The sequence below is a fragment of the Nansenia antarctica genome (genome assembly GCF_963989245.1).
Source record: "Nansenia antarctica genome assembly, chromosome: 16".
In the NCBI taxonomy this organism is placed as follows: Eukaryota; Metazoa; Chordata; class Actinopteri; order Argentiniformes; family Microstomatidae; genus Nansenia; species Nansenia antarctica.
This window is the reverse complement of record NC_137686.1, coordinates 22305540-22333413: the sequence shown is the minus strand read 5'-3', so window position 1 is coordinate 22333413 and position 27874 is coordinate 22305540. Positions and strand designations below refer to the sequence as shown.

At 42.5% G+C, this 27874-nt stretch overlaps 2 protein-coding genes across 2 annotated transcripts in view; one reads left to right on the top strand and one right to left on the bottom strand.

Annotated features, from left to right (window-relative positions):
• Positions 1 to 14365, top strand: part of rap1gds1 (RAP1, GTP-GDP dissociation stimulator 1) — a gene marked incomplete at its 5' end in the record, with an annotated part of 33882 nt that extends 19517 nt beyond the window's left edge. The window contains 10 exons of the mRNA XM_080547050.1: positions 2533 to 2661; positions 5540 to 5665; positions 6022 to 6165; positions 8174 to 8305; positions 10023 to 10157; positions 10971 to 11096; positions 11255 to 11394; positions 12581 to 12707; positions 12909 to 13037; positions 13528 to 14365. Of these exons, the coding sequence (XP_080403176.1) occupies positions 2533 to 2661; positions 5540 to 5665; positions 6022 to 6165; positions 8174 to 8305; positions 10023 to 10157; positions 10971 to 11096; positions 11255 to 11394; positions 12581 to 12707; positions 12909 to 13037; positions 13528 to 13655 (1316 nt within the window). The 3' untranslated portion in view covers positions 13656 to 14365. The remainder of the gene's footprint in view (positions 1 to 2532; positions 2662 to 5539; positions 5666 to 6021; positions 6166 to 8173; positions 8306 to 10022; positions 10158 to 10970; positions 11097 to 11254; positions 11395 to 12580; positions 12708 to 12908; positions 13038 to 13527) is intronic.
• Positions 14366 to 23016: 8651 nt separating this feature from the next.
• Positions 23017 to 27390, bottom strand: cUnh4orf54 (chromosome Un C4orf54 homolog; the record flags this gene model as incomplete). The annotated part of the gene is made up of 1 exon (XM_080547049.1): positions 23017 to 27390. One exon carries the CDS (start codon positions 27388 to 27390, stop codon positions 23017 to 23019), a length of 4374 nt encoding a protein of 1457 aa, XP_080403175.1.
• Positions 27391 to 27874: the final 484 nt, after the last annotated feature.

The window sequence follows — 27874 nt, the reverse complement described above, 5'->3', positions numbered from 1 at the left end:
ATATTCTGCAGGAATCTTCATATCCTTGCCAACCTAATGATCTATCACCCATTCTCTTATTGGATACCTATCTCTCACTTTCTCTCACTCGCTTTTTCTCCCTTCACCCTTTAAATATAGGAAGTGACTACCGGTACAGGAATGTATCTCACTTGGCAGACTTTCTATTCGTCCGGTCATAACCAAATTCCACCTGATGCTTAGCCGGCGACTGGCCTCTCTGGGCTTTGCTTCTGGCGCACTTGGGTGCAGATGGGGGATGAGTTCCCTTCTTTCACCGATTTCAAATGGCCTATCTTAAAGGTTTGAGCAGGCAAACTTCACGCAGCTTTACCGCAGGAACTAAATAACAGTGGATTCTATACATAGTAGGCTAGGCTATCTATTGGTTTGGTCTCTTCTCCACTGTGGAAATAAAAGCACTTGATTGCAATGTGGTTTGTGACAATATTTCATTGGAAATATAGTTTTATATTATTGTATGATTGCTAAAAAAAAGATGTGTGCTACTCAACCAGGGCAACAAGGCATTAACTAGCCAATTCCCGTATTTGTGCTGTAGCCATCTCTTCTCTTGTCTTACTATAGTCTAGCAAATGGAGAATAGTCTTGTAAACAGTAAATATGTGGAGCCTTTTCGACTGAAGATAAACCAAGTTTGCCAATGCTAGCGAAATAATTAATTGCCTAAAGCTGAGGTCTTGCTAGCAATCTGCTATCATCGTCTTTGCAATGATAGATTCGTCAGCAGTGATCTAATGAGATTTTACCCTTTTGGAAAAACACATTTTTCATTAACATTTGCTTATTCATTCTACCCTCTCCCCCCCCCCCCCCCCTTTCTTTCCTTCCTTTTTCTTCTTCGTGTACCCTCTCCAATCACCAATCCTTTCCATTTTCACTCTTTGTCTTGTTTTAAAGGAAACTAACTCAACAATTTTTCCTACCTCTCCTCTAGGCGCTTCTAGTTGCTTTTCCATGTCCCACTATTTCTAGGGAAATACATCTGCACACTCATTGTAAACTGTGTATACCAATGTTGGCCCAGTATACAGTGTTCTGCATAAGTGATCGGACAGGGAAGCTTGTTTTCTTCTTTTGGCTCTACACTCTAAGTGTGGATATTGAAATCAGATAATTGCTATACATTTAAAGTGAGAGATTCTCAGTTTGTATTTGATTGTATTGGTGTACATATGGGTTTAACCATTCAGAAATGATGAATGTGTCAGAGAATACCATCTGCAGAATCCGTCAGCAGCCGAACTACAGAGGTTTCACTTCTAGGTGAAGTTTTCCACAAAAAACACGATTGCGTGGTTACGATATGCTAAAACGAGCCTAGGAGAGCCTGCTGAGTTCTGTAAAAAGGTCTGGACAGATAAGACAAAAGATTAACATGTGGGAGAAAAAAAGAAACTGCCCAATATCCACAGGATACCACCTCATCTGTGAAATACGGTGGAGGGGTGTTATGTGGTGTTATGGCTTGGGCATGTAGGGCTTCCACTGGAACTAGCTCACTTGTCTTCATTGATGATGTAACTGCTGACGGCAGCAGAATGTGTACAGAAACGTCTTGTCAGCCCAAGTACAAGCAAATGCTTCCAAACTCATCGATGGCGCTTCATCATACAGCAGGACAATTACCCCAAACATACTGCCATAGCAACTGGGAGTTTTTCAGGGCCTAAAAGTATACCAAAAAAGTATTTTCCAATACTTTTGGAGCCCTGAAATAGGGGGAGTATATATTTTTTAATTGTTGTGCTTTCTAAATGGTGAACCCAATCTGAAAAAAAAAAAAAAAAACTGAGAATTTCTACTTTGACCCCATCGTAATGATTTGATTTCAAATCAAAACTGTTTGAGTATAGAGCTTAAATAAGACAAAATGCTTCCTCTTTCCAAGAGCCGCAAACCTACAGGTAAAACAGCTATAAGACAGTGCTGAGATAACCTTAACCTAATCTTAACCCCTGCACAATTTTCACATTTTGTCACTTGAGCCTGAATTTGAAATGCTTTTTATGTGGATGTGTCTACGCATCCTACTTTGTACACATTCACAGAAGAAAATGTATAGAAATAGTCAAACATTTTAAACCTAAATGTCCTGTGTGAAATAAGTATTTGAACCCATGGCAATGGCAAACCAAAATGTATGTAAAGCACTCTATAACTGGCTAAATCAGCTGCCAAAATATTTTGAACTTGTAACTGGGCTAGACAAAAATTACTCTCACTATTGGATATTAGTTTGATGAATTTCACTGCAGATGATTCTCCACATAAATATTGCGTACATTAAATGAAATCGAATTAAATGCGCTTGTGCTTAAAAGTTGAAGCTGACTTGGGTGATGAGTTGAATCATGGTAGTCCAGGTATGTTTGATCTGAACAAAAGCCTGCCCGCCCTGTGGCACTACAGAACCAGAGTTGCCCGTCCCTGTCAAGTACGTGCAAGCTGACCTCCTGACCTGTAGGTGGCAATGCTCTAACTGCCTTTGTTCTTGCCTCTTTTCTCCAGATTCCTTACAAGCACAGCTGATCAACATGGGTGTTATCCCCACGCTGGTGAAACTGCTGGGACTCCACTCCCAGAACACAGCCCTGACCGAGATGTGCCTAATCGCTTTTGGAAACTTAGCCGAACTCGGTGGGTACATTAGTCCTGTCTTTTCTGCTCTAGCATTTCCTCAAGGTGATGGTTAACTTTTATTTTTACACTTACATGTGTTTTTCTGTGCTGTTTTACATTGATCCAGATCAAATCTAATTGTATTTACATATCACAGTTAAAAGTATTATAAACATACAAAAACAGAGGAAAAAAAAGATTGGACACATAATAGTGGGACTGATAATGGTGGACTGAGATAAAGTATATACAGTTAAATAGAAAAATGAAAAAGCAAAGAACCCTAGGTAAATATGCACATTTTCTAACATTTCACATATCCACAGTTTCTAACCTCTGGTCGGCTGTTCCAGAGGTTGGGGCTATACAAACTAAAAGCAGCCTCTCTGTAGGTCTTGGTCCTTGGCTTTTTGACAAGGAAAAGACCAATACCAGAGTTCAACTGGGTACATACCTTAAAAAAAAAAACTCTCCTGTACATTGCCTTGCACCAGTAATTTGTTAACCAATTAAAGGATCTTAGGGCTGATCTACTAACTACTAAATTCTACTGTAGTGGCACAAAAGCCTGTAGTGTCTTAGCCTTAAGAGGGAGCCTTTGTGGGAGTTTCTGTGTGAAAACAATAGATTTGAGGAGACAAAAGGCCAATACACACGGCGTGCGATTTTGTCGCACGACAACATTCGATTCTCAATTCTTTGAATTATTTCAATTGGTGTGAATGGAGAATCGAATGTTGTCGTGTGATAATATCGCATCGCACGCCGTGTGCATTGTCTCATTCAAAACAATGGAATCGTATTCGGCGTTGCGACAAAATCGGGGCCGTGTGCTTTGGCCTTAAGCTGATAGCTGAAAATGAACTACCCACTGTGATGTACCAAAGTTGGCAGCAACCTTAATGATGATAATGTGTGGCATTTACCATGTATGAAAAGCAGCTCTTAAAATGATTCCAGCACATACATGGCCAAGATACAGTTGCTAGAAGAGAGATTTATCATTCAAATGTCAAATACCAAAGGAATGTCTTTCCAGATTGTTTCCATGAAATAAACAATGTGTGGATTACACATGGATCAGCTTAGTAAGCTTCTTATTTGACATGATGAGAGAGGAAGATTTCAGGTAGGGCTGGCAACAAACCGCTATTTGATTTGTGTTATTTTAACTTGAGAATCACCAGAATTTAATCTCTGTGTCTAACTGCCATAATGCACCTTTTCATAGTATGAATTCAGTGTGAGTAGGAGATCTGAAGCAATCACAAAATAATGCTGTATTCGTTATCATGGCTGTACCAATATAATTTGCATTAATTGTATCAATGTAGGCCATAAGAAAAGTTCAGACGGGGCGCTTGGTGGCGTAGCACACTAAGGCGTCAGCCATGTAAACGCACGGTCCCCGGTTCGATTCCGGCCGTCGACATATCCCGCATGTCATCCTTCCTCTCTCTCACCCATCTTTCCTGTCAATCTCTACTGTCTCTATCCCAATAAAGCAGAAATGTCCTAAAAACATCAGCAACTGCCTCAGTTCTTAAACCCCCTAGGTTTATCTCTGCTCTGTGGTTCCTCTCTAAGGATAGTTTCCACCTCCACCATTGTCTTTTGTATCAGTCTGTGGGTTGAGAGTCTTTGACTTGGAAACGGGCTTATCATTGAATTGTATTAGTATATAAAGCAGTTATTTTAAAACTCCCACTTTACCTCACATCATTGCTTTCATGGCACCCTAGTGATGATCAGACTCGCTCTCAGAGCTCGCTACTTTTTAATGTCCCCACGAGTGTCCACAGAATTAGGTAAAAGTGCTTTTAGCTGCTTTTCGTCTCAGACTTGGAATGATCTGCAGGGTAGATTGAAGTTTTAAGTGTTTTAAGTCCTTGGTAAGGGACCGACTCACAGAGGCATGGTCTTGTTTTGATCCATTAGTGTCTGTGTTTTATTGTGTTATATATTTAATGTGTTGTCTTGTAGTTGTATTTATATTGTGGACAGGGCTCACCTGCAAAAGAGATGCTGGTCTCAGTATGTTTTCACTGGATAAATTATTATTATTAAACCTTTATTTATACAGGGGAGCCCTGCTTACATTCAAATACTTTACATTCTATTCCATTACACATTAGCCTACTACAAACAATATGTTATAATACATTACATTAGCCTACATTACAAACAATTAACACAATGTAATAATTACACAATATAATCACTTATTATATTGTTATCACTGGTATTCCAGGTACAAAAACTAAAAATAGATTTACCTAGCTGGAACTTTAATGGTTACCCAAGCTTACCTGGTCTGTCAGACTCCCAACCCACAGACTGATACAAAAGAAATGGTGGGTGTGGAAACTATCCATGGAGATGAACTGTAGAGCAGAGGGATGGACCAAGTTTAACGGTTTGAGAACTGAAGCTGCCACACGCGTGTAATTACTGTCACCGTCATTAAAGACAGAGAAGACGGTTGTCTGGACAACCCTCCTATTATCAAAGGTGAAGCATGACTTTATTTCTGTACTAAAGAACTAAAGCTTAACTCTCAAACTCTTATGCAGTGTTGTGCTTTAAAAGACATTTTTTATCATCTATCCAAATGCCCAGGTACTTTATAATGTGGGACATTATAATGTGGGATCTAGAAAAAAAACATACTTTTGGTTTTGTCCTCATTCCCCTTACCTACTTCCACTGTAAGAAGGTTATGTTGGTAGTTTTTTTTTCCCACAGTCGACGTCCATAAGCGTCGTTACACTTATGGATGATACAATTACTGTGCTAGCCTTTATTTGAACCATAAAAAAGCCATCATGCAAATCCGGCAACAGGAAATGAATTTTGATATCATCAGTGTTTTCTTCTTTTTTTTCACTTGCTGCAGAGTCCAGTAAGGAGCAGTTTGCATCCACAAATATCGCAGAGGAGCTGGTAAATTTGTTTCAGAAGCAGTCTGAGCATGAGAAGAAGGAGATGATATTTGAGGTCCTGGCTCCACTTGCTGAAAATGGTAAGGAGAGGAGTGGGGAAGAGTACAAAGGAGGGGAAACATAATTGTTGAGAAGGAATACATTTATCAGAGAGACAGACAGACATTCTTTTCACATTAAATGCTGTGCAGGTCATGAAGAAAAATATCCACATTTGATGTATTTAGATTCCAGGCTTTGGGACAGCAACAAGTGAATGTTTTGAAAGGGTCAAAAATGTGTTCTAAACTAAAGCATTAGTTGTCAACTAAAGCATCACCCATCTCTCACCCATCTTTCACCCATCTCTCTCTCTCTCTCTCTCACACACTCCCTCTCTCTCTCTCTCTCTCTCTCTCTCTCTCTCTCTCTCTCTCTCTCTGTGTGTGTGTGTCAGATGTGATCAAACTGCAGTTGGTGGATGCTGGTCTGGTGGAGTGTCTGCTTGACGTCGTGGCTCACACAGTGGATGGGGAGAGGGAGGAGGACGTGGCGCAGCTCAAAACTGCCTCTGACCTGATGGTGCTTCTGCTGCTGGGAGGTACACACACACACACACACACACACAAACGCAAAGAAACACTCACCCTTACTTGCTTATGGATGTCCATCAATGATGATGATGATGATGATGATGCTGTTAATCGGTGTTGTGTTGCATATGTGCGACCTGCATGATTTTCCACACATGAGGAGCAGTTAGCACAAGAGAGCAATGTTAGCTGCGTTAATGTGCTAACTCTGACTAATTTGCTCTCCTCGAGTGTCCTTGAAATATCACTTCTGCTCAGCAAAACCAAATGTGCCCACTTGCAGCCCCCGCTCCATTCAAAGCATTTTCCAATCATGAATCCCCCAGACGATCCGAAAGACTTGGGAGTCTAGCAACTAATGTCCGCATCAGTGTGTCACTGCTTTAATATATAGGGGCCATTGAACACATTCATGAAGTACATGAATCTATTTTACTGCCATTTTAACCACCCCCAAAAGCAAACAAGGAGAGTAGTTACGACAGAGTTCAAATACAGTGCCCTGCTTAAGTAATGGGACTGTTAAATATTTTCTTACTTTTGGCTCTACGCTCACAAGGTTTGAATTTCTATGAGGTTAAAGAATAGATTTCAGTTTGGATGTTTTTTTTATGGTAATATTGTACATATCGTTTTCACCATTTAGAAATGACAACACTTTGTTTACATAGTCCCCCTTCGGTTTCAGGGTACCAAAAGTAATTGGATAGCTTCATACAGTGGGCGAAATAAGCAATACACACATCAAAAATGTGTTTAATTCAACATATTTCCATTGCAGCTATTCACATGAAATTTAGAACAGACATAATAACTCAATATGCACAACTGAAGAAATTGTAACATCCCAATCCATTAAAAAAACAATATGCAATGAAGTGGAATGAAACAGTAAAGTATTGAACACAGTAAAAAAAAAACACTAAACCAGCTGATGTCACTAATGAGTTCTACCTGTGATAATTACAATCAGCTGGGTTGGTGCATGTTGGTGGGTAAGTACTTCCACTGTTTCCCACCTTTGAATGCAAGTAAACAAATACATTGTCACCAGGGTTTCCTGCAAGAAACACCTCATGATGGGTAGAGGCAAAGAGACCTTTGCAACGACATTGTTGAGCAGCATAGGAATGGCACTGGTTAATCCGACGGATTTCTCGACTCGTAAATGTTCCTTCAAGCACCATTGGGGCCATTATCCGCAAGTGGAAGGAACATCACTCGGCCATACACAGAGGAGCTCTTCGCAAGATTTCTGACCGGGCAGTCAGAAAGTTAGTCAGAAGAGTATCCCAAGACCCAAGAACCACTCGAGCAGAGTGCGATGTTGTAAATGCTGTTATTGGTGGAAAATGAATACCATGCCAGGTCATTTTCAAATCACTACCACCCAATCTGCCAAGCAAAACTTATCCAATCTGGCCAAAACCAATCATTGATATAAACAGGCACACGCTTGTTCCCGGCAGAAAAAGGGGCTACTTTTGCTCATCTTGATTCAAACAAGACCGGATGCAAAGTTTCTAGAGGAGAAGACACCTTTCGCACACACAAACTGACAGGGGGAAAAAAACTTCTCAACATAGCTTGTCAGTGAATCCTCACGTTTAAGAAATGCACAGAATAATCAGCAATAGTGTGATCAATATCAGCAAATCTACATAGTGCCTTAATTATGTGCCCTGTTTAGGCGTTTGATCTGCTGCAGAGTAGCCTAACGTGTTCTTCTTATTGGGCTGTTAGGGTTAGAAAAGAATGCTATAGGATATTATGCAGAAACATGTCAAAAGGACAAGCTATGTATGTTTGCAATTGGCAATTCAACCCCCAGAGATGAACCGCAGAGTAGAGTGATGAAAAGAATCTCATGGTTTAAGAACTGAGGAACTGAGAACATGCACTCCTCCGCTAAGAGGTTTTTTGTGGATTTAATGATATTGTTATTGGCCTCTCTCTGTCTCTGATGTCTTCCTGGGTGAGTGTTTTTGTCATGACTTTTTCCCCATCTTTTTGCAGACGAGTCCATGCAGAAACTGTTTGAAGGTGGCAAGGGGAGCGTGTTTCAGAGAGTCCTGTCCTGGGTGCCATCCCATAATCATCAGCTGCAGCTGGCGGGAGCACTGGCCATCGCCAACTTCGCCCGTAATGGTGAGGATGGGCGTCGTCCCTGGTGATGGAGTGAACCACTTGTAAAGGCCTTCATAGCGTACTGTAACCAGTGACGACAAAATAAAATAAAAATGGTAAAGCACATGTAATTGAGTGCTTTAAGAAGAGGAAAATAACTGAAAAACAAACAATATTAACAACAAAGAACACTACAGGAATGCCTGTAGGGGTGAGTTTTTACTCCTGATTTGAAGGACGAACATCCTGGTCTACTTGAAAGAGTGTTTCTATCTGAGCGAGTTTTAGTGTATTAGCATAAGCCTGATTCATCAAATGATCGTGAACGCCAATTTGAGTAAAGAAATGGTAGTGTGTGAAATGATGATGAAATAATTATAATTGAACATTTCTTTTATTAGATTTGAGTAATCAAGAGTGCAGGAACAAATGAGATGGTCCAATTGTACTATCACGATGGCAGCGTTAGAGCTACTATACACCACTGCCACCATGACACTGTAACTTCTCTGAACCATGAGAAGCAGTCTCACTTGTCATCAGTGACACGCCTCACAGTGAAGTGAGGGTCACATGATGCATGGTGGCTATATGCTTCAGATCTATTTTCTTCTGCAGCTAGAGCATTGCCGAGATGTATGATGTGTGTAAAAAAAAACTAGGTTTAGAAGAAGGTGATAGGAGAAGGTTTTTCCTTCTATCAATGGCCCCGGGCCTGAGCTGGATTACTCTTCCTGCTACGACTGGTGGATTGATGATTCACTTGCTTAGTATTCAAATGTATTGATTGTAAGTCGCTTTGGAATAAGGCGTCTGCTAAATGCCAAAAATGTAAATGTAGATGCACAGAAGTAAGCACATCATATCATATCACATCGTATCTAAATTAACAAATAATCTCAATCATTCTAAAACTAACAAAGAAAATAGCAACAAATGATCTGGTGCACATTGAAAGGTTCAGCATCGCATTTTTTGCTTGTCACCCCTCCTGAAAACCACTATTGTTATTCTCTGTGGATTCAAGTCTGGATTCACTTTCGTTCCTGAGGCCTCCCGAATGCAAATCCCTTCTTGCCAATCGGTGTCCTTTCCGAAACGTTAAACCAAATGTGGATCACAGTGTTTTAGATTATGTCAAAAGGCTTTGGTATTCTGATTAGTTAAGGACAATCCAGTCGCTGATTCATTTATTATGCATAACCCCCCTCAAGTGTGACGTGGTCACAATTAGTGTTGTTCCGATACCATTTTTCTATCCCGATACCGATACCTGACCGTGCAGTACTTGCCGATACCGAGTACCGATCCGATACCACGGCGTTTGAAAAAACAAAACAAAAAAACATGTTTTTTGAACCGCATACTCACCTCGATGTAAAATTATTGCTAACACTTAGTCTGGCACTGCTCAAAACCTTTGTAAAACTCGTAAAGTTTTTGTAAAACTTAAGTAAAAAAAAAAAAAAAAAAACGTTTTTGTAAAGTACTCGCCGATACCGATACCATCATTTTTGTGCGTATTGGTGGCCATGCCGATACTAGTATCGGTATCGGAACAACACTAGTCACAATCTACCTCCATTCAGGATAACAGGATGGGTCGCCAGGTAATCGTATTTTAGAAAAAACAACATTGTTGATGGCCTGCAGGTTTGTGTGTGTTTATGTGTATGTGTGTATATGTGTGTATACATGCAGGTATATATGTGTTTTTGAGGAGTATTGTCTCCCCCAGATGGGAATTGCATCCACATGGTGGACACGGGCATCGTGCAGAAGCTTCTGGAGCTGCTGGACAGACATGTGGAGGAGGGGAACGTCACCGTGCAACACGCCGCACTCAGCGCTCTCCGCAACCTGGCCATACCTGGTGAGTCTATCAACCTAGCCATACCTGGTGAGTCTGTCAACCTAGCCATACCTGGTGAGTCTGTCAACCTAGCCATACCTGGTGAGTCTATCAACCTAGCCATACCTGGTGAGTCTGTCAACCTAGCCATACCTGGTGAGTCTGTCAACCTAGCCATACCTGGTGAGTCTGTCAACCTAGCCATACCTGGTGAGTCTGTCAACCTAGCCATACCTGGTGAGTCTGTCAACCTAGCCATACCTGGTGAGTCTATCAACCTAGCCATACCTGGTGAGTCTGTCAATCTAGCCATACCTGGTGAGTCTATCAACCTAGCCATACCTGGTGAGTCTGTCAACCTAGCCATACCTGGTGAGTCTATCAACCTAGCCATACCTGGTGAGTCTATCAACCTAGCCATACCTGGTGAGTCTGTCAATCTAGCCATACCTGGTGAGTCTATCAACCTAGCTAGCCATACCTGGTGAGTCTATCAACCTAGCCATACCTGGTGAGTCTGTCGGGGCTCTTCTGACGTGAGTTAACCAGCTCACCTTTGTGTCTGTTTCCAATAAAGGAGAACAACGGCATGTTCTTCAAATGTGCCTAACCTCTCTGACTCTGTGGAGGACTCACCAAAACAATATCGAATTGCAGCAACTGCATTTCACACTACCAAAATCCTACCTTTTTAGGCTTATATGTTCCATTTTGAGTTTAATGTTTGGAGTTTTATTAGCCAGTATAATAAATGATAAAAAAAAATACAAATAAATGTAGAGTTCACACATGAGATGCATATTTATTTAATATAAGTAATTTTCTTGTCCTTAGTGGTAAACAAGTCCAAGATGCTGTCTGCTGGTGTGTCGGATATCGTGTTGAAGTTTCTCCAATCGGAGATGCCACCTGTCCAGTTCAAACTTTTGGGGACGTTACGCATGCTCGTCGATACACAAGGTACGGTATCTTTACGGCATTGAAAGTTGTGTCCCTTTCTATAAGGTACAATTTCAGGGAACCCTTTTATTGATCTATTTTATTTTTTGTGTCCAATGCTGAAAATATGTAATGTGTGTGTAACAATTAGGTAATCGTAATGATGATGTGTTTTCCAGCGGATGCTGCGGATCAGCTGGGGACCAATGGGAAGCTGGTGGAGAGGCTGGTGGAGTGGTGTGAGGCTAAAGACCATGCAGGGGTCATGGGCGAGTCCAACAGGCTCCTCTCCGCCCTCATCCGTCACAGCAAGTCAAAGGTCAGCCCGGCTGCCAATGCAACATTGCCTTATTTAGAGTACGCAATTACCAAACAGCTATACACTGATCAAAGTCTTCTCTGTAGAGAAGATCTATAGAGATACTATTTGTCTGAGTAATCCACACACTGTTCAGATGCTGTTTAGAAACTCTGATCACCCTGAGTTTTCATCCACAGGAGGCTTGTTGTCGAAGGGACCCCCCCCCCCCCCCCGTAGTTAGCAAGGAAGCTGAAGTGAACTGTGAACTTCATTCAACAAAGCACAAACAAGCCAGCATAACATATCTAGCGAGGAACTACTCTATGCATAGGCACTGAGTATGGGGGCCCCAATCCTGCCCCCTCAATTATCACTTGAAACCCTTGGCCCTCATTACTAACCAAAGTACCCAGAGCAAGGTCAGGAGAGGTCAAGGTCAAGGTCAGTGCCATGCAAAAAAAGTGAAGCACTGGTTGTGGTTAGTCGGGATGTAAGAATCAGAGAATACCACATTGTAAAGAACTTACATATTGAGGGACATAATATGGTCACTGCTGATGGTCAACATGGAATGCATGGTGCTGAGAATGTAGACATTCTTTCTGGCTTACATCTGTAAACCATGAGGATGGCTTTGTCACTCTTCATCACCGATGTTGAGAGCAGCTCTCAGATTTTTGTTCCTTGCAATCAACTTGTTTGTGTGCCCAGGAAACTGATGTAATAACCTCCCAAATCCTCTAACTATGTTCTAATCATGTGGTGCACTTGATTCTAATTTTATGCATTTTAAGTAGTAATAAATGTGGGGGTGTCATAACTTTTTCCTCACAAGAAAATTGCATTTCTATTAATTACATTTTACAAGTCATTTTTTAAATATATTTTTTTCAGTTGTATTTGTTTAGTTATATTACCTCCACCTCTCACTATTGTTAAAATGAAGATCAAATGTCCATATGTTTAAATATGTTAAAAAAGACAAACGTTTTCATGGGGTGTCCTATCTTTTCACATGACTGTATAGATGTAATGAAAACATTTTTTTACATTTTGGTTGATACTACCTTGATAAATACCTTCATGGATAGAATTCAAACTGAAAGGTCCACAGCAGGAACGTCATGATTGAAGCTTTCAAGGCAGGCTTTTCAGTCACCAAAGCAGTCCTGAAAAGTGGTTTGTATGTATGTGTGGGTTTCAGGATGTTGCTAGGACTGTCATCCAGGGAGGTGGAGTGAAGCACTTAGTAACCATGGCGACAAGCGAGCACATGATCATGCAGAACGAAGCGCTGGTGGCTCTGGGCCTTATCGCAGCTTTGGACTTGGGTATGTAACAGCACATCTCTAGCCACTGTGTGAGCTACATAGTATGAGACGGGCGAGGTTTGCCCTTGCCAAAGATATCTATTGCGTGCCTAAATCAACTGCTGGTTGATGGATTGTTAGAGTTATCCCCATGCGATATATAGCAGTTTGGCTCTGGTGTCGTTGTCAAATAAATATAGTGTGAGTGTGTCAATCTTTCAGCTGCAGCTGAGAAGGACTTTGTCGGGGCCAGTTTGGTCCAGGTTCTTCACAAGCTGCTGTCTGACGAGAGGAGCGCACCAGAGATCAAGTACAACTCCATGATTCTGATCTGTTCAGTCATGGGCTCAGGTAAGACTTGTACAACTTGAAAGAATTTCTCACCTTTTTTTTATTCCATGCAGCCACCACCCGTGACCACAATGGTGCAATGCCTTAGCAAAAAAGCCTTGACTGTCATTAACATAACAATCAACCTGACATGTGGTCACGGTGTGTCTGGAAGGTTGAACAGTAATTTGTATTTAGAATTAGAACTAAAAAAGTAGATACCAGACATTCTACGGAGTAATTAATCACGGTAAGACCCAGCAAAGTAGATCACCTGGGACCTCCATGGAGTCCCACTCATATTTTTCATTTTATTGGACAGGCATAGTGAAGACAGACAGGAAAGTAAATAGAAGAAGGGAGAGAGGGCATGTCAGCAGGGCATGGGCCGCATTCGAACCCATGCCGACATGGGCATATGTGTGCACTGTAGACCGCGGTGCTAGACCACTGGACCACCCCAGGCCACTCCGGGGAGTTTTAAGTGGCTGGTTTTCTGCTCTCTCCTCAGAGCCCCTCCATAAAGAAGTGCAAGGCCTGGCGTTCATCGACGTGGTGTCCAAGCTGCGGTTGCACGAGAACAAGACGGTGTCCCACCAGGCGTCACTGACAGAGCAGAGGCTAACGGCACAGAGCTAAAGGACTCTAACCCCCACCACATGCCTGCCTCACAACCAACCCCCCCCCCCCCCCATCCCTCTCCAAAACTCCCCTTTTGTGTGTCCCATCGTCATGTGCCAAGGTGTCCTGTACCCTGCGAGTAGCCAGCTGTTCCAGCTAGCGCCCAACACCCCTTCCCCCCACCCTTTAGCACCAATCGTGCATGCATACTCCGCTCTGAGCAGCTCCATAATGAAAAAGGCACAGTAGACAGCCTTCTGCAATAGGTAACAAAGAGAGAACACTTTTTATGACCATAGCTGTGATACCCATTCACCCAATAACTCATTAAAAAGTAAATAAAAACATAACAAAAAAGAAAACGGTTTGCGTTTTTACAATTTTATTGTCTGACGTGTCCCCCATGTTAGCTTGATATCAGCCAAGTTGATGACGTGCATGTCCAGTTTATAATGTATTAGCGTTAACTTTACCTTCTCACATATGCAAAAATACAGCCTGCAGATCGATCCAGATCTGAGTGTGGAGTTTGTACGGAACTGGCAGAATTGGCTAGATTTTTGCACCTAGCTCTCTCTCCCTTTACTTTCATAGAAGCCCAACCCCGCTCCTCTGGTTCTAGCTAATCCTGTTGACAGGTCAGGGGGCCACAATCAGCTGAGGTGTGTCTGCCTTCTCTCACTGAATGATGTGTGTCTGTGTGTGAACCAGAACATTAACACATTTACCCCTGGTCCTTATATGTGACGGGGTCTGGTGTTTTTCTCCCCAAGTCGGCAAGGTCATTTTTCAGTGTTTTTTTTTATTTATTGTATTTTTTTTTTACAGATTATGAAAGTGCAGATTGTAAACTGAAATTGAAAATAGTTAAAGAAGATTATGCTGAAAATCACTCTGATTCAAAACAGTCTGTGTTCCATTGCGCTTGCTAGCTAGCGAACAGCTAACAACAAAGAACATCGCTATGTAACATCTAACTGCATGTTTAGCACATCACCACATGCTGATAGAACATGAACATGCTAAAAACACATAACTACTACACATGACTAGATGATCACACAGTCCTTGCTTTTTAACAGCCTATGGATCACTGACACTCACAAAGCAGGACGGCAGACGATACAGTGAATCCAAAACAAGCTGATAAATTATAAGTATTTAGTGATCCTAAAACTGTAGTTTGTTATATTGAGAGGGCTCTTCAACACTTAAACTTTCGTAATATGAACAAAAAAAACGTTTTGTTCATTTGCGCGACTTTCACCAGGCCCTTTCACATATTAGTGTACAGTGAAGCATTCAGTCATGCTGGTGTGTGTGGATTTGGTGAGTCAGACTATGGCTGGGTTTGGTGTTATATAATACTACGCTACATACATAGATATACAGAACACTGTATTCTATCCCTCATAGATAACCTTGTCAGAATAGGCTAATCTGGGCAGCCAGAGAGGATGGTGCCCCCTGTGTACGTGTAGTACTGTTCAATAGTTTCTCAAAACTGCTCCTTTGCATGTGTGAGAGTATGGAGAACATGCACATTCCAGCATGTTGGATACTGTGTAGATACCATAACGTGACAGCCATTTTATAACTTATTTGTTTATTGGTCTTGTTCCACTCTTTTTGTCAGGTATGAATGGTAATTTGTCAAATTTGTACCCTTACAAAGACACAAACCAATCAAGACATAACCACAGTAACTGCATATGATATTATAAACTTAAATGTTTGTTGTAAATGTCATTGATGAGTTGTACATTTGGAGAATTGTAACTCAACAGATAATTAAAGATGATTGCTGGCAATAATGTTTCTTTTTTTATTGACTCTGGTGAGTTTAGCTGTCTGTTGTTGATACATTAGCAGTCACTCCGATCATGATGGTACATATCTAACAAACAGGGTTTCCCTAGCCTAGCACATTGGCCCTTGCCTGGTGACCTATCCTGAAATGAGTGAAATGACACAGGAAAGAAGTATTGAACAAGCTAACTGAAATGTATTTAATAGTTGGTGGAGAAGCCTTTGTTTCCAATGATTAGGAAAAACTAACCATTTACTAGTCCTGATTTCACTGACCACTTTTCAGTGTCAAAGACATTTAACTTGTGGGTCTTCAGAACTACAGCTACCCTGGTGCCAGGATTCTTCTCCCCTCTTTGTAAAGCTTTAGATGAAACCAGTTTTAAGGGTTTGGTGTGTAGAACCCCATGGAACACCCTAGAACAGTTGTTTGAATGTTCAGATCATGAAGGAATATAGTGAAGGCATAGAGTTAACCACTAGAGGGAGCACTCACCTAAATTACCAGGGTTACATGGTAGAGAGCTGTGTAGGCAACTGTGTTTTGAGTGTAAATCCAATGTTCGACACTGGGTAACCATTTATTTGATTGCATAGTACTGGCATAATGACTTCATGTCACATTCATGACCTCTTCATAGTGCATTTAGAAGATTTACACAGTTCTAATTTATTTATTTATTATTACTTATTAACAACAGATCGGGGGGGGGGGGAAAGAGACATATTTACAGATGTAGACATTGAAACTGTAGTGTATGTTGTTGGTATGATGTCAATATGACTATCACCAGATCATTTTCATGCGTGCAGCACACAGGAGAAATAGGCGAGAGTCAGACTCTCTAGATGGCGTGGCAGCCTGCGTGAGACACTCGTCTCACACGCACTGTGTGGCTGCTGTAACCCGTTAACATGGGTGCTGAAATTAAACACACGCGCTACTGAGGTTGACACCGGCGGTGTGGCCCGGGCTTTAAGAGGTGTTTGTTCATGGATGACTTGGATGGGAACAACACCCCATTTGTATAACAGTCCACATATTGGTGAATTGTCATTACTTGTCCTCTGCATCCCTTAGTAGACTACTATGAATACTTCATGTATGCTCCATGAATTCATTTTATACACATTCACTAAAGTCCTCTAGTCCCTGTACACTAACGACTGCGTGGCCACGCACAGTTCCAACTTGGTGATTAAGTTTGCGACGACACAACAGTGATTGGACTGATCACAGACAGCGTTGAGTCGGCCTACAGGAAAGAGGCCGATCGCCTGGCACAGGTCAGCTAGTAAAACAACCTCGCTCTCAATGCCGACAACACCAACGAGCTGGTGGTGGACTTAAGGGAGAAAGAAAGGGAACAGGACCACATCACCATCAACAGGTCCACTGTAGAGAGAATCAGCAGTTGTAAGTTTAGGCACAGCGACGCCTCTTTCACTTCAGGCGGCTGAAGAAGTTCGTCATGGGGCCCAAGATCCTCCGGGCCTTCTACCGAGGCACAACTGAGAGCATCCTGGTAGCCATGGTAACTGCACTTCCCTCAACCACAGAGTGCTACAGATGGTCGTGCCGGACAGCCGAGAGCATCAATGGATCTGAGCTTCCCTTCATCCAGGATATTTACAACAGGCAGTGTGTCAGCAAAGCCCGGAAGATTATCAAAGAGCCCAGCCTCCCCAACCACAGACTGTTGGAGCTGCTGCCATCCAATGGTACCGCAGCCTCAGGGCCAAAACCCAGAGACGACACAACTGCTACTTCCACCAAGCAACCAGGCTTATGAACAAGGGTTATTAAGGCCTGGTGACTATTTACCCACTATTTACCCACTACCCTAACCCTAACCCATTTCTATTATGTATTATTCAATGACTAAAAAGATACAAATGTGAAATGTAAATCATTATCATAATTATCTTGAATTGTAATGTGTATTCAGTTAAATAGTTGTGAAAATGGACAGAGGATTTTCTCCTACTATGATGAAAGGCACCTTAAGTCTGTCTGAAAAGCAGATTTAAACATAGGCCTGCGTCCTCTCAAGGGCGCATGCCGTTTGCAAATGTTTGGTAGTAATTGGATTATCTAATAAGAAGATGACCCTGGGTGCTCTTGTCACAGGGAGAATCTTGGTTGCAATTAGGATCATCTTTTTCACACCTGATTCTTATTTAACGACAGATCAGTCTATGGTCATTCCGTTCTGAATTCTGTTTGCAACTGACCCACCAGACTACTCACTGTCACATACAACTGTTCAGGCAAGTTTAATACATACCGCACATCAGAGGCATCAAGACAAAGTGGCAAGTACTGGAAAGGTCACTTAATATTTATTGAACAACTCTCACAATGTACATTTGCTTGCAAGACACATTAATGGGTTTTACTTTTTTTCCCTTTGTATCTTCAGCTTACTTCAGTCATGTATAAAGATTATCCTGTCAAGACAGTTTGTAATAAAGGCATGAAGCTTGCAAAATTTGCCCTCCCAAAAAATGTAATGAAGGCACTTTTAACTACTGGAGGGGTATACTATGGAAGCAAGCTAAGGAAGTTTTTGTCAAAGTTAACTCGCTAACTCCCTTTACTTGACATTAGATTATTTTGCAAGAGCAATTATTTGGCAAGCTTGATGCCCGTCATAGGGGACAACCACTCAACCATAGTCAGTGAAAGAAGGAATTTATTACAAATTGTGGCTTGGCAGGGTCATTTTTATTTCGATAAATGACAGTGTCCGACTATTTGTTCATAGGACTGTATAGAGGAGGATGCTAGCCGGCTAGGGGAGACCTTGACATCAGTTTCTCTTCCTCATTTCAACTTTATTTCTAAAACTTGCTCATACCCTCGCAACATTTCATAGTTCCACCACAATAGTAAACAGTCCTTATTTTAACTAACAATGGTTAAACATGTATGAATATGACAACCATGAAGCCATTATGCCCAAGAAGTTTAAATTTGCTGCCACTGGTGACACAAAATGAATGGAGAATAGCTAGGCTGTTCCACAAGACTCCTTTGAAAATTGCACAAGAAACTCAACAGCTTGTTCAAACAAATTGCACCTTAAAATGTGATGATGCACTAATGTTATAAAACACAAGGCAAGACGACAACCAAATCTGCTCTCTGTAAACAACATCCTGAATCCAAAACCATCCAATAGCTCAATTTGTATTGCATGAACAAAACTGATCATTTGACCCAGTTTGTCAGTAGTAGTATCTCTAGACAACCCTAAGACAACCACACATCCATCTGATTTGTACACAGCTTCACCTACAGTATATGTAATATGGGTAAGATATTTAATTTAAAGTGTGTTATGCTGTAATAATAACAATATCAAAACATAATGCTATGGTATTCATAGAACCTCATAAATGCAGTTGAGATATTACTGCCTTAATGCATTATTTCTAATATTTTACAATTCTTCAAGTTTCATGATTTGTTCATAAGGCTGAGTAACACGATAAAGAGGGTGCTTCAAGTATACTGAATTACTGATACTACATTTACATTAAGAATGGAGACAGGTGGACTGACCAGCAGATCCAAAAGCCTACAAATTGCTGGCCATCAATATAAAACAGAAACATGGGAAAGGGTTGAGGAGCAGATATTCCTTTGAAAATGTCACTGGAGTCGGCAGTGTTTTTTGTGAATCGTTGACTAGTCGCACATTATTTCCGTAAACCTTTATTTTACTGCCCTGTTACAACTGGTATATACCCAGTATTTACTAAGAAACTATGTATGAAACTAACCATGTGGTAACAAGGTGTACTTTCGGGTACCAACATTAATACATTCAGCACAATTGGTAACTAACTACCTGGTAAAAATAAATAAATAGCACACAGTGGTGCTTGAATCAGTGCATCTAAAAGAAACATTGAGTGTAATTAATATGCAATTTTTAATTAGTCATTTAAAGTACTGTACCTCCTTAATACAGAGCTGTAAAATAAAGGGTTACTCTTATTTCTAGCAAATGTGTCAGTGCAAATGGCATAATTAACAATCAATATTATTATTTTTTACATTTTGATGTAAAATGTAAGAATTTATTTCTCTCTCCATCACTTGTGACTATTTGACTCGGATGACCTGAGTTGACTCTGGGTCTGACTGATTATTCTTGGATAAGTCGACTCCATGGGGTCAGCCAACTGCTCTTACTGCAGTTGGCTTCAGAAGTTATGTCATGAAACTGTCTGCTATATCACATTACAAACATGCACATGCTTGCCGACTAAATTATGAGCACGTATGTGTGACTGGGCTAAATTGTTACCTTAATGACAGCTCAGTAAAAAAACATACTAGACTAAAAAAAGAAATTCTACACATATTTTCGAAATAAATATCTTAACTGATCTACATCGTATTGTGTTGTGGACATACAACTAAGTAACACAATTTAACACAAAGTAAGAGAGATGGTGTACATTTAAAGAAAACATGTGCCAATTGCTGCCAACTCTGAAAGGGGATGGTTACTTGCTAAACCCTTCGGGCATTTAAAAGCATTGGATTGCTGCCAGCCTGCCTGGAGAAAGTTTTCCCCATATTCCTTACACCAGTCTAATACTTAATACTCTAATCAGTTAGGGGGAGTGTATGAGTGCACACTTAAGGAGAAGGGTAGAGAATTAGAATGGAACCCAGGTTAACAGGTGATAACCCTGCGATCATCCTCAGTCAAAGTTTGCAGCAATATGCACTGTGTTGTATATAGTATAACACAATTTTAAGAAGCACATTTAAGGAAAACTACCTCTGTTCAACACAGAAGCACTAATACCAGACAAGAAGTGGGACTTCAGAGAACAGTGAGGCAATAGCGATCCTGTTTGTAGAGTTGACCATGAACCATAGTCCTGTTTGTAGAGTTGACCATGAACCATAGTCCTGTTTGTAGAGTTGACCATGAACCATAGTCCAGACGACACTTCACAAGTCACTCCTGTGTGGAACAAAGAACAAAGGATCATGGGATATTAGGGGACATGGCACTTGTGGCACAATGAAACTCTGGAGTTACAAGGAGACATTTCAAAATAAAGTTTCAGGACAAACGGTAAAAGTAAGCCAGCTACCCATTGATATGTTGCCTGATTTGTTTATGTCATGGTTGAGCACCAGCGAACCGGCTGTTTCTCACTGTCTGCCTTTTAAAAATGACTGCATACTATAAAAAGGTGACCCTACGTTGTCAAGGCCTTGATCTCCAGCAGCAGCTGGCCTGTCCCTGTATCAGCTTAACAAATGCCTTGCATAGTCTGACCTTCTCCTCTACTCAAGGCTATGCCAACCATGCCATGCCTCTTCCCCTTCCCCGAGCACCCATGCCACCCTGGCCGACCGACATCTCATATTCATAGATATCATCCTCAGTCACATTGCACTTAAGTGTATGCACTTAGCCCCCATTCAATGAATTGCAGATATTGAAAACTCAAACATCATTAGATTTAAAACAATAAATAAATAAATGAGTGAGTGAACTTGCAATGTTTGCCTTCATCTGCAACTATTGAATATGGATATTATTATATAACCAACGAAATTGTTAATCATAAACAGAAGGCATGACAGTGAATGCATACAGCACACACCCTCTCCAGAGTGTTCAGGACCATGAATAATGTTGTGCTGGTAACCAAGCATAAAAATAGCAGGTAGTAACTGCTCTTGTTTTAAATGGAACTGTGTTGATATGTGGTCTGGACAGAGGTCAAAGGTTGAACCTACTAGAGTTGCATTATAACTGCTTCACCCTGAGAGTCAGTTACCACCTATTAATTCCCTTTATTGCTGCAGAATGTAAACAGAGTCATAAACAAGATCCAGCCTGTTGAGTTGTCCAGTCAGGCCTGTGGGTGATTTGCACGGAAATCGCTTTTTTAAGGGGTGGATGAGCTTTGAAATGTTGAAAGATGGTTCTATCAGAAAGTATAGCATGTCTTCTCCTTTTTAAATGTAATTTAATTTCCCATCTCAGATGGTTAGTAACAGCACTCATGATATGTTTATCAACAGGCTCTAAAATACATCTAATATTTGAAGGGGGATAATACACTCACCGGCCACTTTATTAGGTACACCTTGCTAGTACCGGGTAGGACCCCTTTTTTTCAAATAAAAATTTCTTCTTCAACTATTTTCAATGTATGACACATCATTTGAAAGCTTACTTACCATGCCCTACTTGAGGACTTTTTCAACAGACCTGTCACATATAATGAAATGCATGTAAACAGATCCAACGAGGCAGGTATTCATGGTTATGACAGGGTGTTGCGAGTGATAAAGGAAAATCATTTAGCTGATGCAAATGATAAAAACGTGAGAAAAGTCGAGACAGGTTCATTAAACAATTTGGAGATTCGCAGGTTGAATTTGACACTTTGGTGTTTAATGGCCCTTTTACCGGTTATGGTCTTCGTCTGAAAAAGCTGTTTACATTAAATATGATGACCGCCAAAATTACTTTTTCATGGTCAACTGAATATCCCAGTGAAGCCAAGTGACCTTGACTGTGGGTGGGCTAACGTGTGCGTTTGGGGAAGACAAATGTTTGGTTTATTTTTAGAGACAAATATGTGCTATATTTGGTCTGAGGACCATCCTCGGAAGCTCCTAATTTTACATTGAAAAAGATGTGAGGCAAAGTAAACACAAATGGGGCTTAACGAAGCAGTCAGGGGGGTCTGCAAATTGTTTCCTCTATCCCCATTCAACCTGCAGTTACCAAGTTCAACCACTTGGGACCACTGTTGAGACTACTTCTATTTGAGCTGATTTTGTTTGAAAGCATTTTTGTGCAGCAGAATCAAGCAGATGTCCAGTTTTTGTACAGCAGTTTTAATTTTTAAATATTTAATTTGAACCATCCTCATCCTCAATGGACCAGCCTCCACTGTTACTGAGAGTTATGTGAATTATGACTTGTGTGACGATTTTAGGCAGTATTGGGCATTCACTTTGAGTAGTAAGTGTAAGTTGTTCAATTAGCAACAACAACAAAAAATAGTGACATTTGGGTTGCAAGTCAGGCTGTTTGGCATTTCGGATGTTTGGAGCTGTTTTGAGCAATGGTTTTGTCTTAATTATCAATCAAAGGATTGAGCGTTTTAGGCTTATGTAGACTAATAATTAGTCAGCTATTTATAATAGAAAAGGAATCTGTGAAACAAGAGTTATTGAAGCAATACAGTATCAGGTTTGGGAAACAGATTCCTACACTGTCACACCTAGCCTACACCTCTGCTCATAACAGCTGTTGTGGATCTTCTCTCATGGATGACGACTTTCAGCTGTATGCCTATATGAATGTGTACAGCATTGTACATACGTTGTTGCTACACTAATGCAGTGTACTGTAGGCACACTTCCAATACACTAATATGAAAGTGTATTTGGAGACACTTAAATAACTGACTTTGACTATCAGCATATCAGATCCATATGCAAAATAGGTAAACAGTTCAATAGAATAGAATACACAAGCAAAGGCACTTACGTATCCCGTGAGCTGCGGTTTTACCTGTGCTCCACCACAAAGCTCATAGTCGTCCCATCAAAGGAGGGGGGCGCAATGATCCTAGGTCCCTGCTGGGAGGTAATGATGACCGGCTGCTTCCCGTTGGAGAAGCCCTGGTAGGCCCCTCTGGCTGTGGGGACCTGCTGAGCTGCCTGGGGGGAGTTCCCTGTAGCCATGTAGTAGGGGCTCTCCATGTAGGCCCCGTCCATCTGCTGGCCCCCGTGTGGAGAGCCTTTGTATCCGCCGTCCATCTCTGACTGCATGGACATTTGTGACTGCATCGTCCTGGCCGGGATCATGGTGGGCGTGGGCATGAAGCCTGGATAGATCATGTAGGTTTGGCCATATGCCCCGGGGCTCAGGGCCAAAGGGGACATGGGCATGGGCACGGGGGTCATGGGCTGCTGTGGCATAGGCACGTCCACATACTGGCCTGTCTCCGGGTCGAAAAGCCGCTTGGTGGACGGCTGGACGGGTGTGTCCACCAAGTAGTAGTTTCCGGTGGTGGGGTCCAACAGCATCTTCCTCTGTGTGGCCTGATAGTGGTCCATGGCTGGTGGTATGGGGGCCATGGTAGGGGAGAAGCAGATGACCTGTGGCTGGGCAGAAGCCATAGCCATGGGCAGGGAATGGTGGTAGAAAGTAGCAGTAGTGTCTGGGGATCTTCCATCCATGACGATGGTCGAGCGTTTCGGGGACTGTCTGCTCTCTTCCTTCCTCCTGGCGGCACTGTGGCCCATGTGTGTGGGCGGGCTGGCGGGCTGGGTCTTGACACCTGTCGTAGAGAAGGGGTAAAAGGCCTTCTTCTCATGGCCTGACATGGCTGCTTGCTTGCTACTGTTGGCATGGAACTCGAGGTAATTCTCAGGCTCTTCTGGGGTGCTGTGATGGGCATGAGCGAGCCTCTCTGCCTCTCTGCCGGGCCTCTGCCCCTCCTCCAATGGGCGCCTGGGATGAGATATCTTTAACACCACTGGGGCTTCAGGAGACTTTAGGAGGCCTTTTGTGTTGTAAGATGTTTGTGATATGGCATTTTGCGGCGTTGCCTTAGTCCTATTACTTGTGGTGGCACATACAGAGACCTTCTGACTGGAGCTGACATTAGACATGTTTGTATTTCCCACGGTTTCACCTTGCTGAGCAAGCAATTTCTGCCCATTTCTCACCTCACGGCTGATGGGAATGTGTTTAAAGTGGTCTTTCTCCTCTCTTTTGGATGTTGTCTCATAGCTAGGCGAGGCTGTCACCACAGGGGGAGTTTTGTCTGGGTTTGGGTATGAATTTCTCCTGACAAGCTTGTCCATGTTGGGTGTTGTTGCCATGGTGTTGGCCACATTCCCTATGTCCTCCTCTGGCCCACTGTAGTGCTGATTTGCAATCAGGGAGAGCACATGGCTGTCCATTAGACAATGGGGATCTTTTTTCCTCTTCCATTCATTTCGATCAAAAACATAAAGCTGTTCCATTGTTTTCACAGCAGCCTGTAGTTTTTTCAAGGCGTTCTGATTGGCCATCTTTGACTCTGGTCTGTTTTCTCCCTTATCGGGTGTTTTCTCCTGTCTTTGGGAAGCTGTTCTATTTTCAGTCCACAGACCAATGGTCCCTTCGGAGGAATCAGCTCTCTTTGTATTGACTAAGGGCACTCTCCCTGCCGGTGGGTGGAGAAGTGGTGTCTCTGTTCTGGCGCCCTCTGGAGAGGACCTGTCAACCTCACATGTGTCCTCGTTGAGTCTATGTTTAGAAGCCTCGGATACATTTCCATAATGCTTCATATTGCTGTTTGTGTTCACAGACTGACACTTTATCACTATGGGGGAAAGAGACGCGGGATTCCGATATGGCCCCTGTTTCAAAACATGTTGCTCTGATGAATGAAGATCAGACTTAACGCTGAATTTACTCTCGTTGCTATCCAAAGACACAAAGTGATAAGAACTTTTAACCAATTTACGCACGTCTCTAACTTGGTGTATTGGAGTTTGCAGCTTTGCCTTGTTGTCTCTGATGTCTCTGACCATAAAATGCGGTACTTTGTCGGAAGACTCACCCTGCTTCAACGCCGCGGCGAGCGCCTGGCATCTGGAATCATCAGCGGCCCATAAGCGGTTGGCTGCTGCGTTACAGCTTATTTGGGGAGTTGGCAGCTTAGACATGTTGAAACGGTCGTTTTTGTTGGTATCTTTCACGCTCCTTACATTGATTTTGATTTCCGGTGATTTTGACGATGTTACACCACGTCTAGCTGTATCGGCCACGTATAAGGTGTCAGAGCGCAACTTCATACCCCCTATTACCTCCCCGTGGTCCGCGCCGGGAGCGCAGAGGGAATAATTCATAGCCGGCAGCTGTCCTCCAAGTTCCCTCTCATTGGACACCACTTGGATACTTGGCACAAACAAATGTGACATTTTATTAAGATTAGTACTGTTGCCCGAATCGGTTTGCAAGTCCGTTTCCTTCAGGTTGTCGTTAGACGGAGGAGGTTTACCCTCCGGAGTTTTGTCGTTTTTATGTCCCTTTTGAAACTCTAAACTCTCACCGTCCCTCCAGGATCTGAAGGCGCTATTTTGGCTCCGGAGCAGCATGCTCTTAGCCGCGTCGAATGCGCCTTTTTTAGTATCAAATTCGGCTTCATTTGTCGACTCTAAATGCGTTTCTGATGCGGAGTCTTGTCTCCGACAGGCATCGTTGGCATCGCACGAACTGCTGTCCAATAGGTCACCTAATTCATCCTCACAAACAATAGTCAAGTCAGAACTGGTCTCCGATAATGTCGAGCTGTGTCGGTGTGAATCTCTGGACCCCCTCTGCCTAGGAGCTCTCCCCTGGTGCGCCTCGGGCTCTTGGTGCAGAAAGCAGGGAGACGGAACTTGAGACGGCTCGCATATTTCCCCTCTCTCCATTTTTCGCTCCTGCTCAAACTGAATTTTTTTAGAGATAACATTTTTAAGAAGGCTCGATGCAAATATTGCTTTCTTGTGTGTCGTGTCTTCCATGGTTTCTCCCGCATTACGGAGTTGCCTGCTGGCCTCACTCCCTGACCCCTGCCCGCTTGGCACGGTGTTGGTAACCTCATCTGTGGAACGTGATCCCGTTGCGTTTTGTGCACATTTCGAGCGCCTTTCGTCCCCTGCAGACACCCCCGATTTGACATTGCAACGGAAATTTAACGTTTCTGTGAGAGTGATAACTCCACCATGACCCTGATGGCTAAAATCTCCCATTAGCTCAATTTTCTTGGTTGAAGAAGAGGCGTTTTGGGGGGGATTGCCATCCAAAGCCAACATCTTGTTCGGGGGCGGCTTAATGTCAGCCAAAACTAAACCCTTATATCCTTTATTGTCTTTATTCTTAGCTATTTCAAATGAAGAACTTTTACATGACACAGTAGTATTTTTATCTCGTCCCTGCTGTGACATGTTTATTTTTTCATAATTAAGGTCAACAAAAGTGGACCACCTATTCATCCCCAGACCATGCTCTGACGCGGATGAATCACTGGAGGTTCTGAAATTGATGGCCTCAATATATGGGTACGCTAAACTCTTGAACGCCCTGGCCGTCAAATTGCGCACTTCCTTATCGGCGTCGTCGAGTTCACTCACGGCGCTAGAAGATGTACCGCTGGAGTACCCGTTAACATCTTTCCTTTTTAATTGGTTACCAATGTGCAAGCGTCCGGGGGCAGCGATAAAACATTTTGCACTATCACAGAATTTCTCCGCTTTCGCGCCATCAACTCCTCTAATAACATAGCGACTCATGTCTCCGGCGTGCTTGGCACAATAAATAATATTTTCTTTTTCTTGGCTGCTGTTGTTGCTATGCGCATTTATAGCTCGGGAAGTCGTTTTGATTGACAGGTGAATCTGCCCCCCTGCCGAATTCCCACAGCAGTTTTGGTGCTTTGACATAACGGTACTCTCATCTGAGCCGGCGCACTGGTCCGTGTCACAGAGAAGATCACTTTCGCACTTAGTGCTGACTGCTGCTCCGCTATTAGCCTGACCCCCCTGATTACCTTTCATTCTCGCTAACGCGCCATCTCTCCCTCCTAATGTCGTTTCATGATCACCGCCAAAAGAAGCATAATTGACAAAAGAGGACACTTTGTTATCATCTTCAATGTCCCAGCAGGAGGATCCCACCCCGATATCAAAATCGACCTCATGATCTGAAAGCTCGGAGAGCTGAATTTCGTGGGTGGTGATGTAGTGAGAGTCATCCTCGATGGTGAGAGGCACACCGTCATTTGACAGCACCAAGCTAAACTCATCATCTGACTCACTTGTCCTGCTTAGATACATGTCTGCGTATTGTAAATCTTCATGATCAATAGGTGTCTTTTTTGTGTCTTCTTTTTGGGGTAACATTTCTGATGCGGGTTGCGCAGCAGTGGCCTCCGGATTACCAAGGCAGGGCCCTCTTGACTGGAGACGGTCTACAACGTTTTCGTTAAGGTTAGGTACCTCGGATGCCGTGGCGAAAGAGCCTGATAGTGATAGCTCACCCTCAACACACTTGGTTGCTGTCATATCCCCGTTATTGTAGTTGTTGTTGGCTTGATTAGTTAAGTCATTAGCCATCAGGTCTCTGTCTCCAGGGGTTTTGTCCCCTGCGCTCGGGCCACTTGTGCCACTGTCGTGACGCGCTGTTTGGCACCCTTCATCGGTGAGAGAAACGTTTACTGTTTTTGAGCTGCCTTTATTTAAGTCAAGAAGAGAATTATCCAAATCAACATACTTCGATTCGTCTTGTGCATTCCCGGTGGTATCCACGATACAGTGAATATGCTTTTGTGGTGAGTCGATGTCCTTTTGGTTAGTCCGAGTCTTATCATAAGGAGCTTCCATCGTC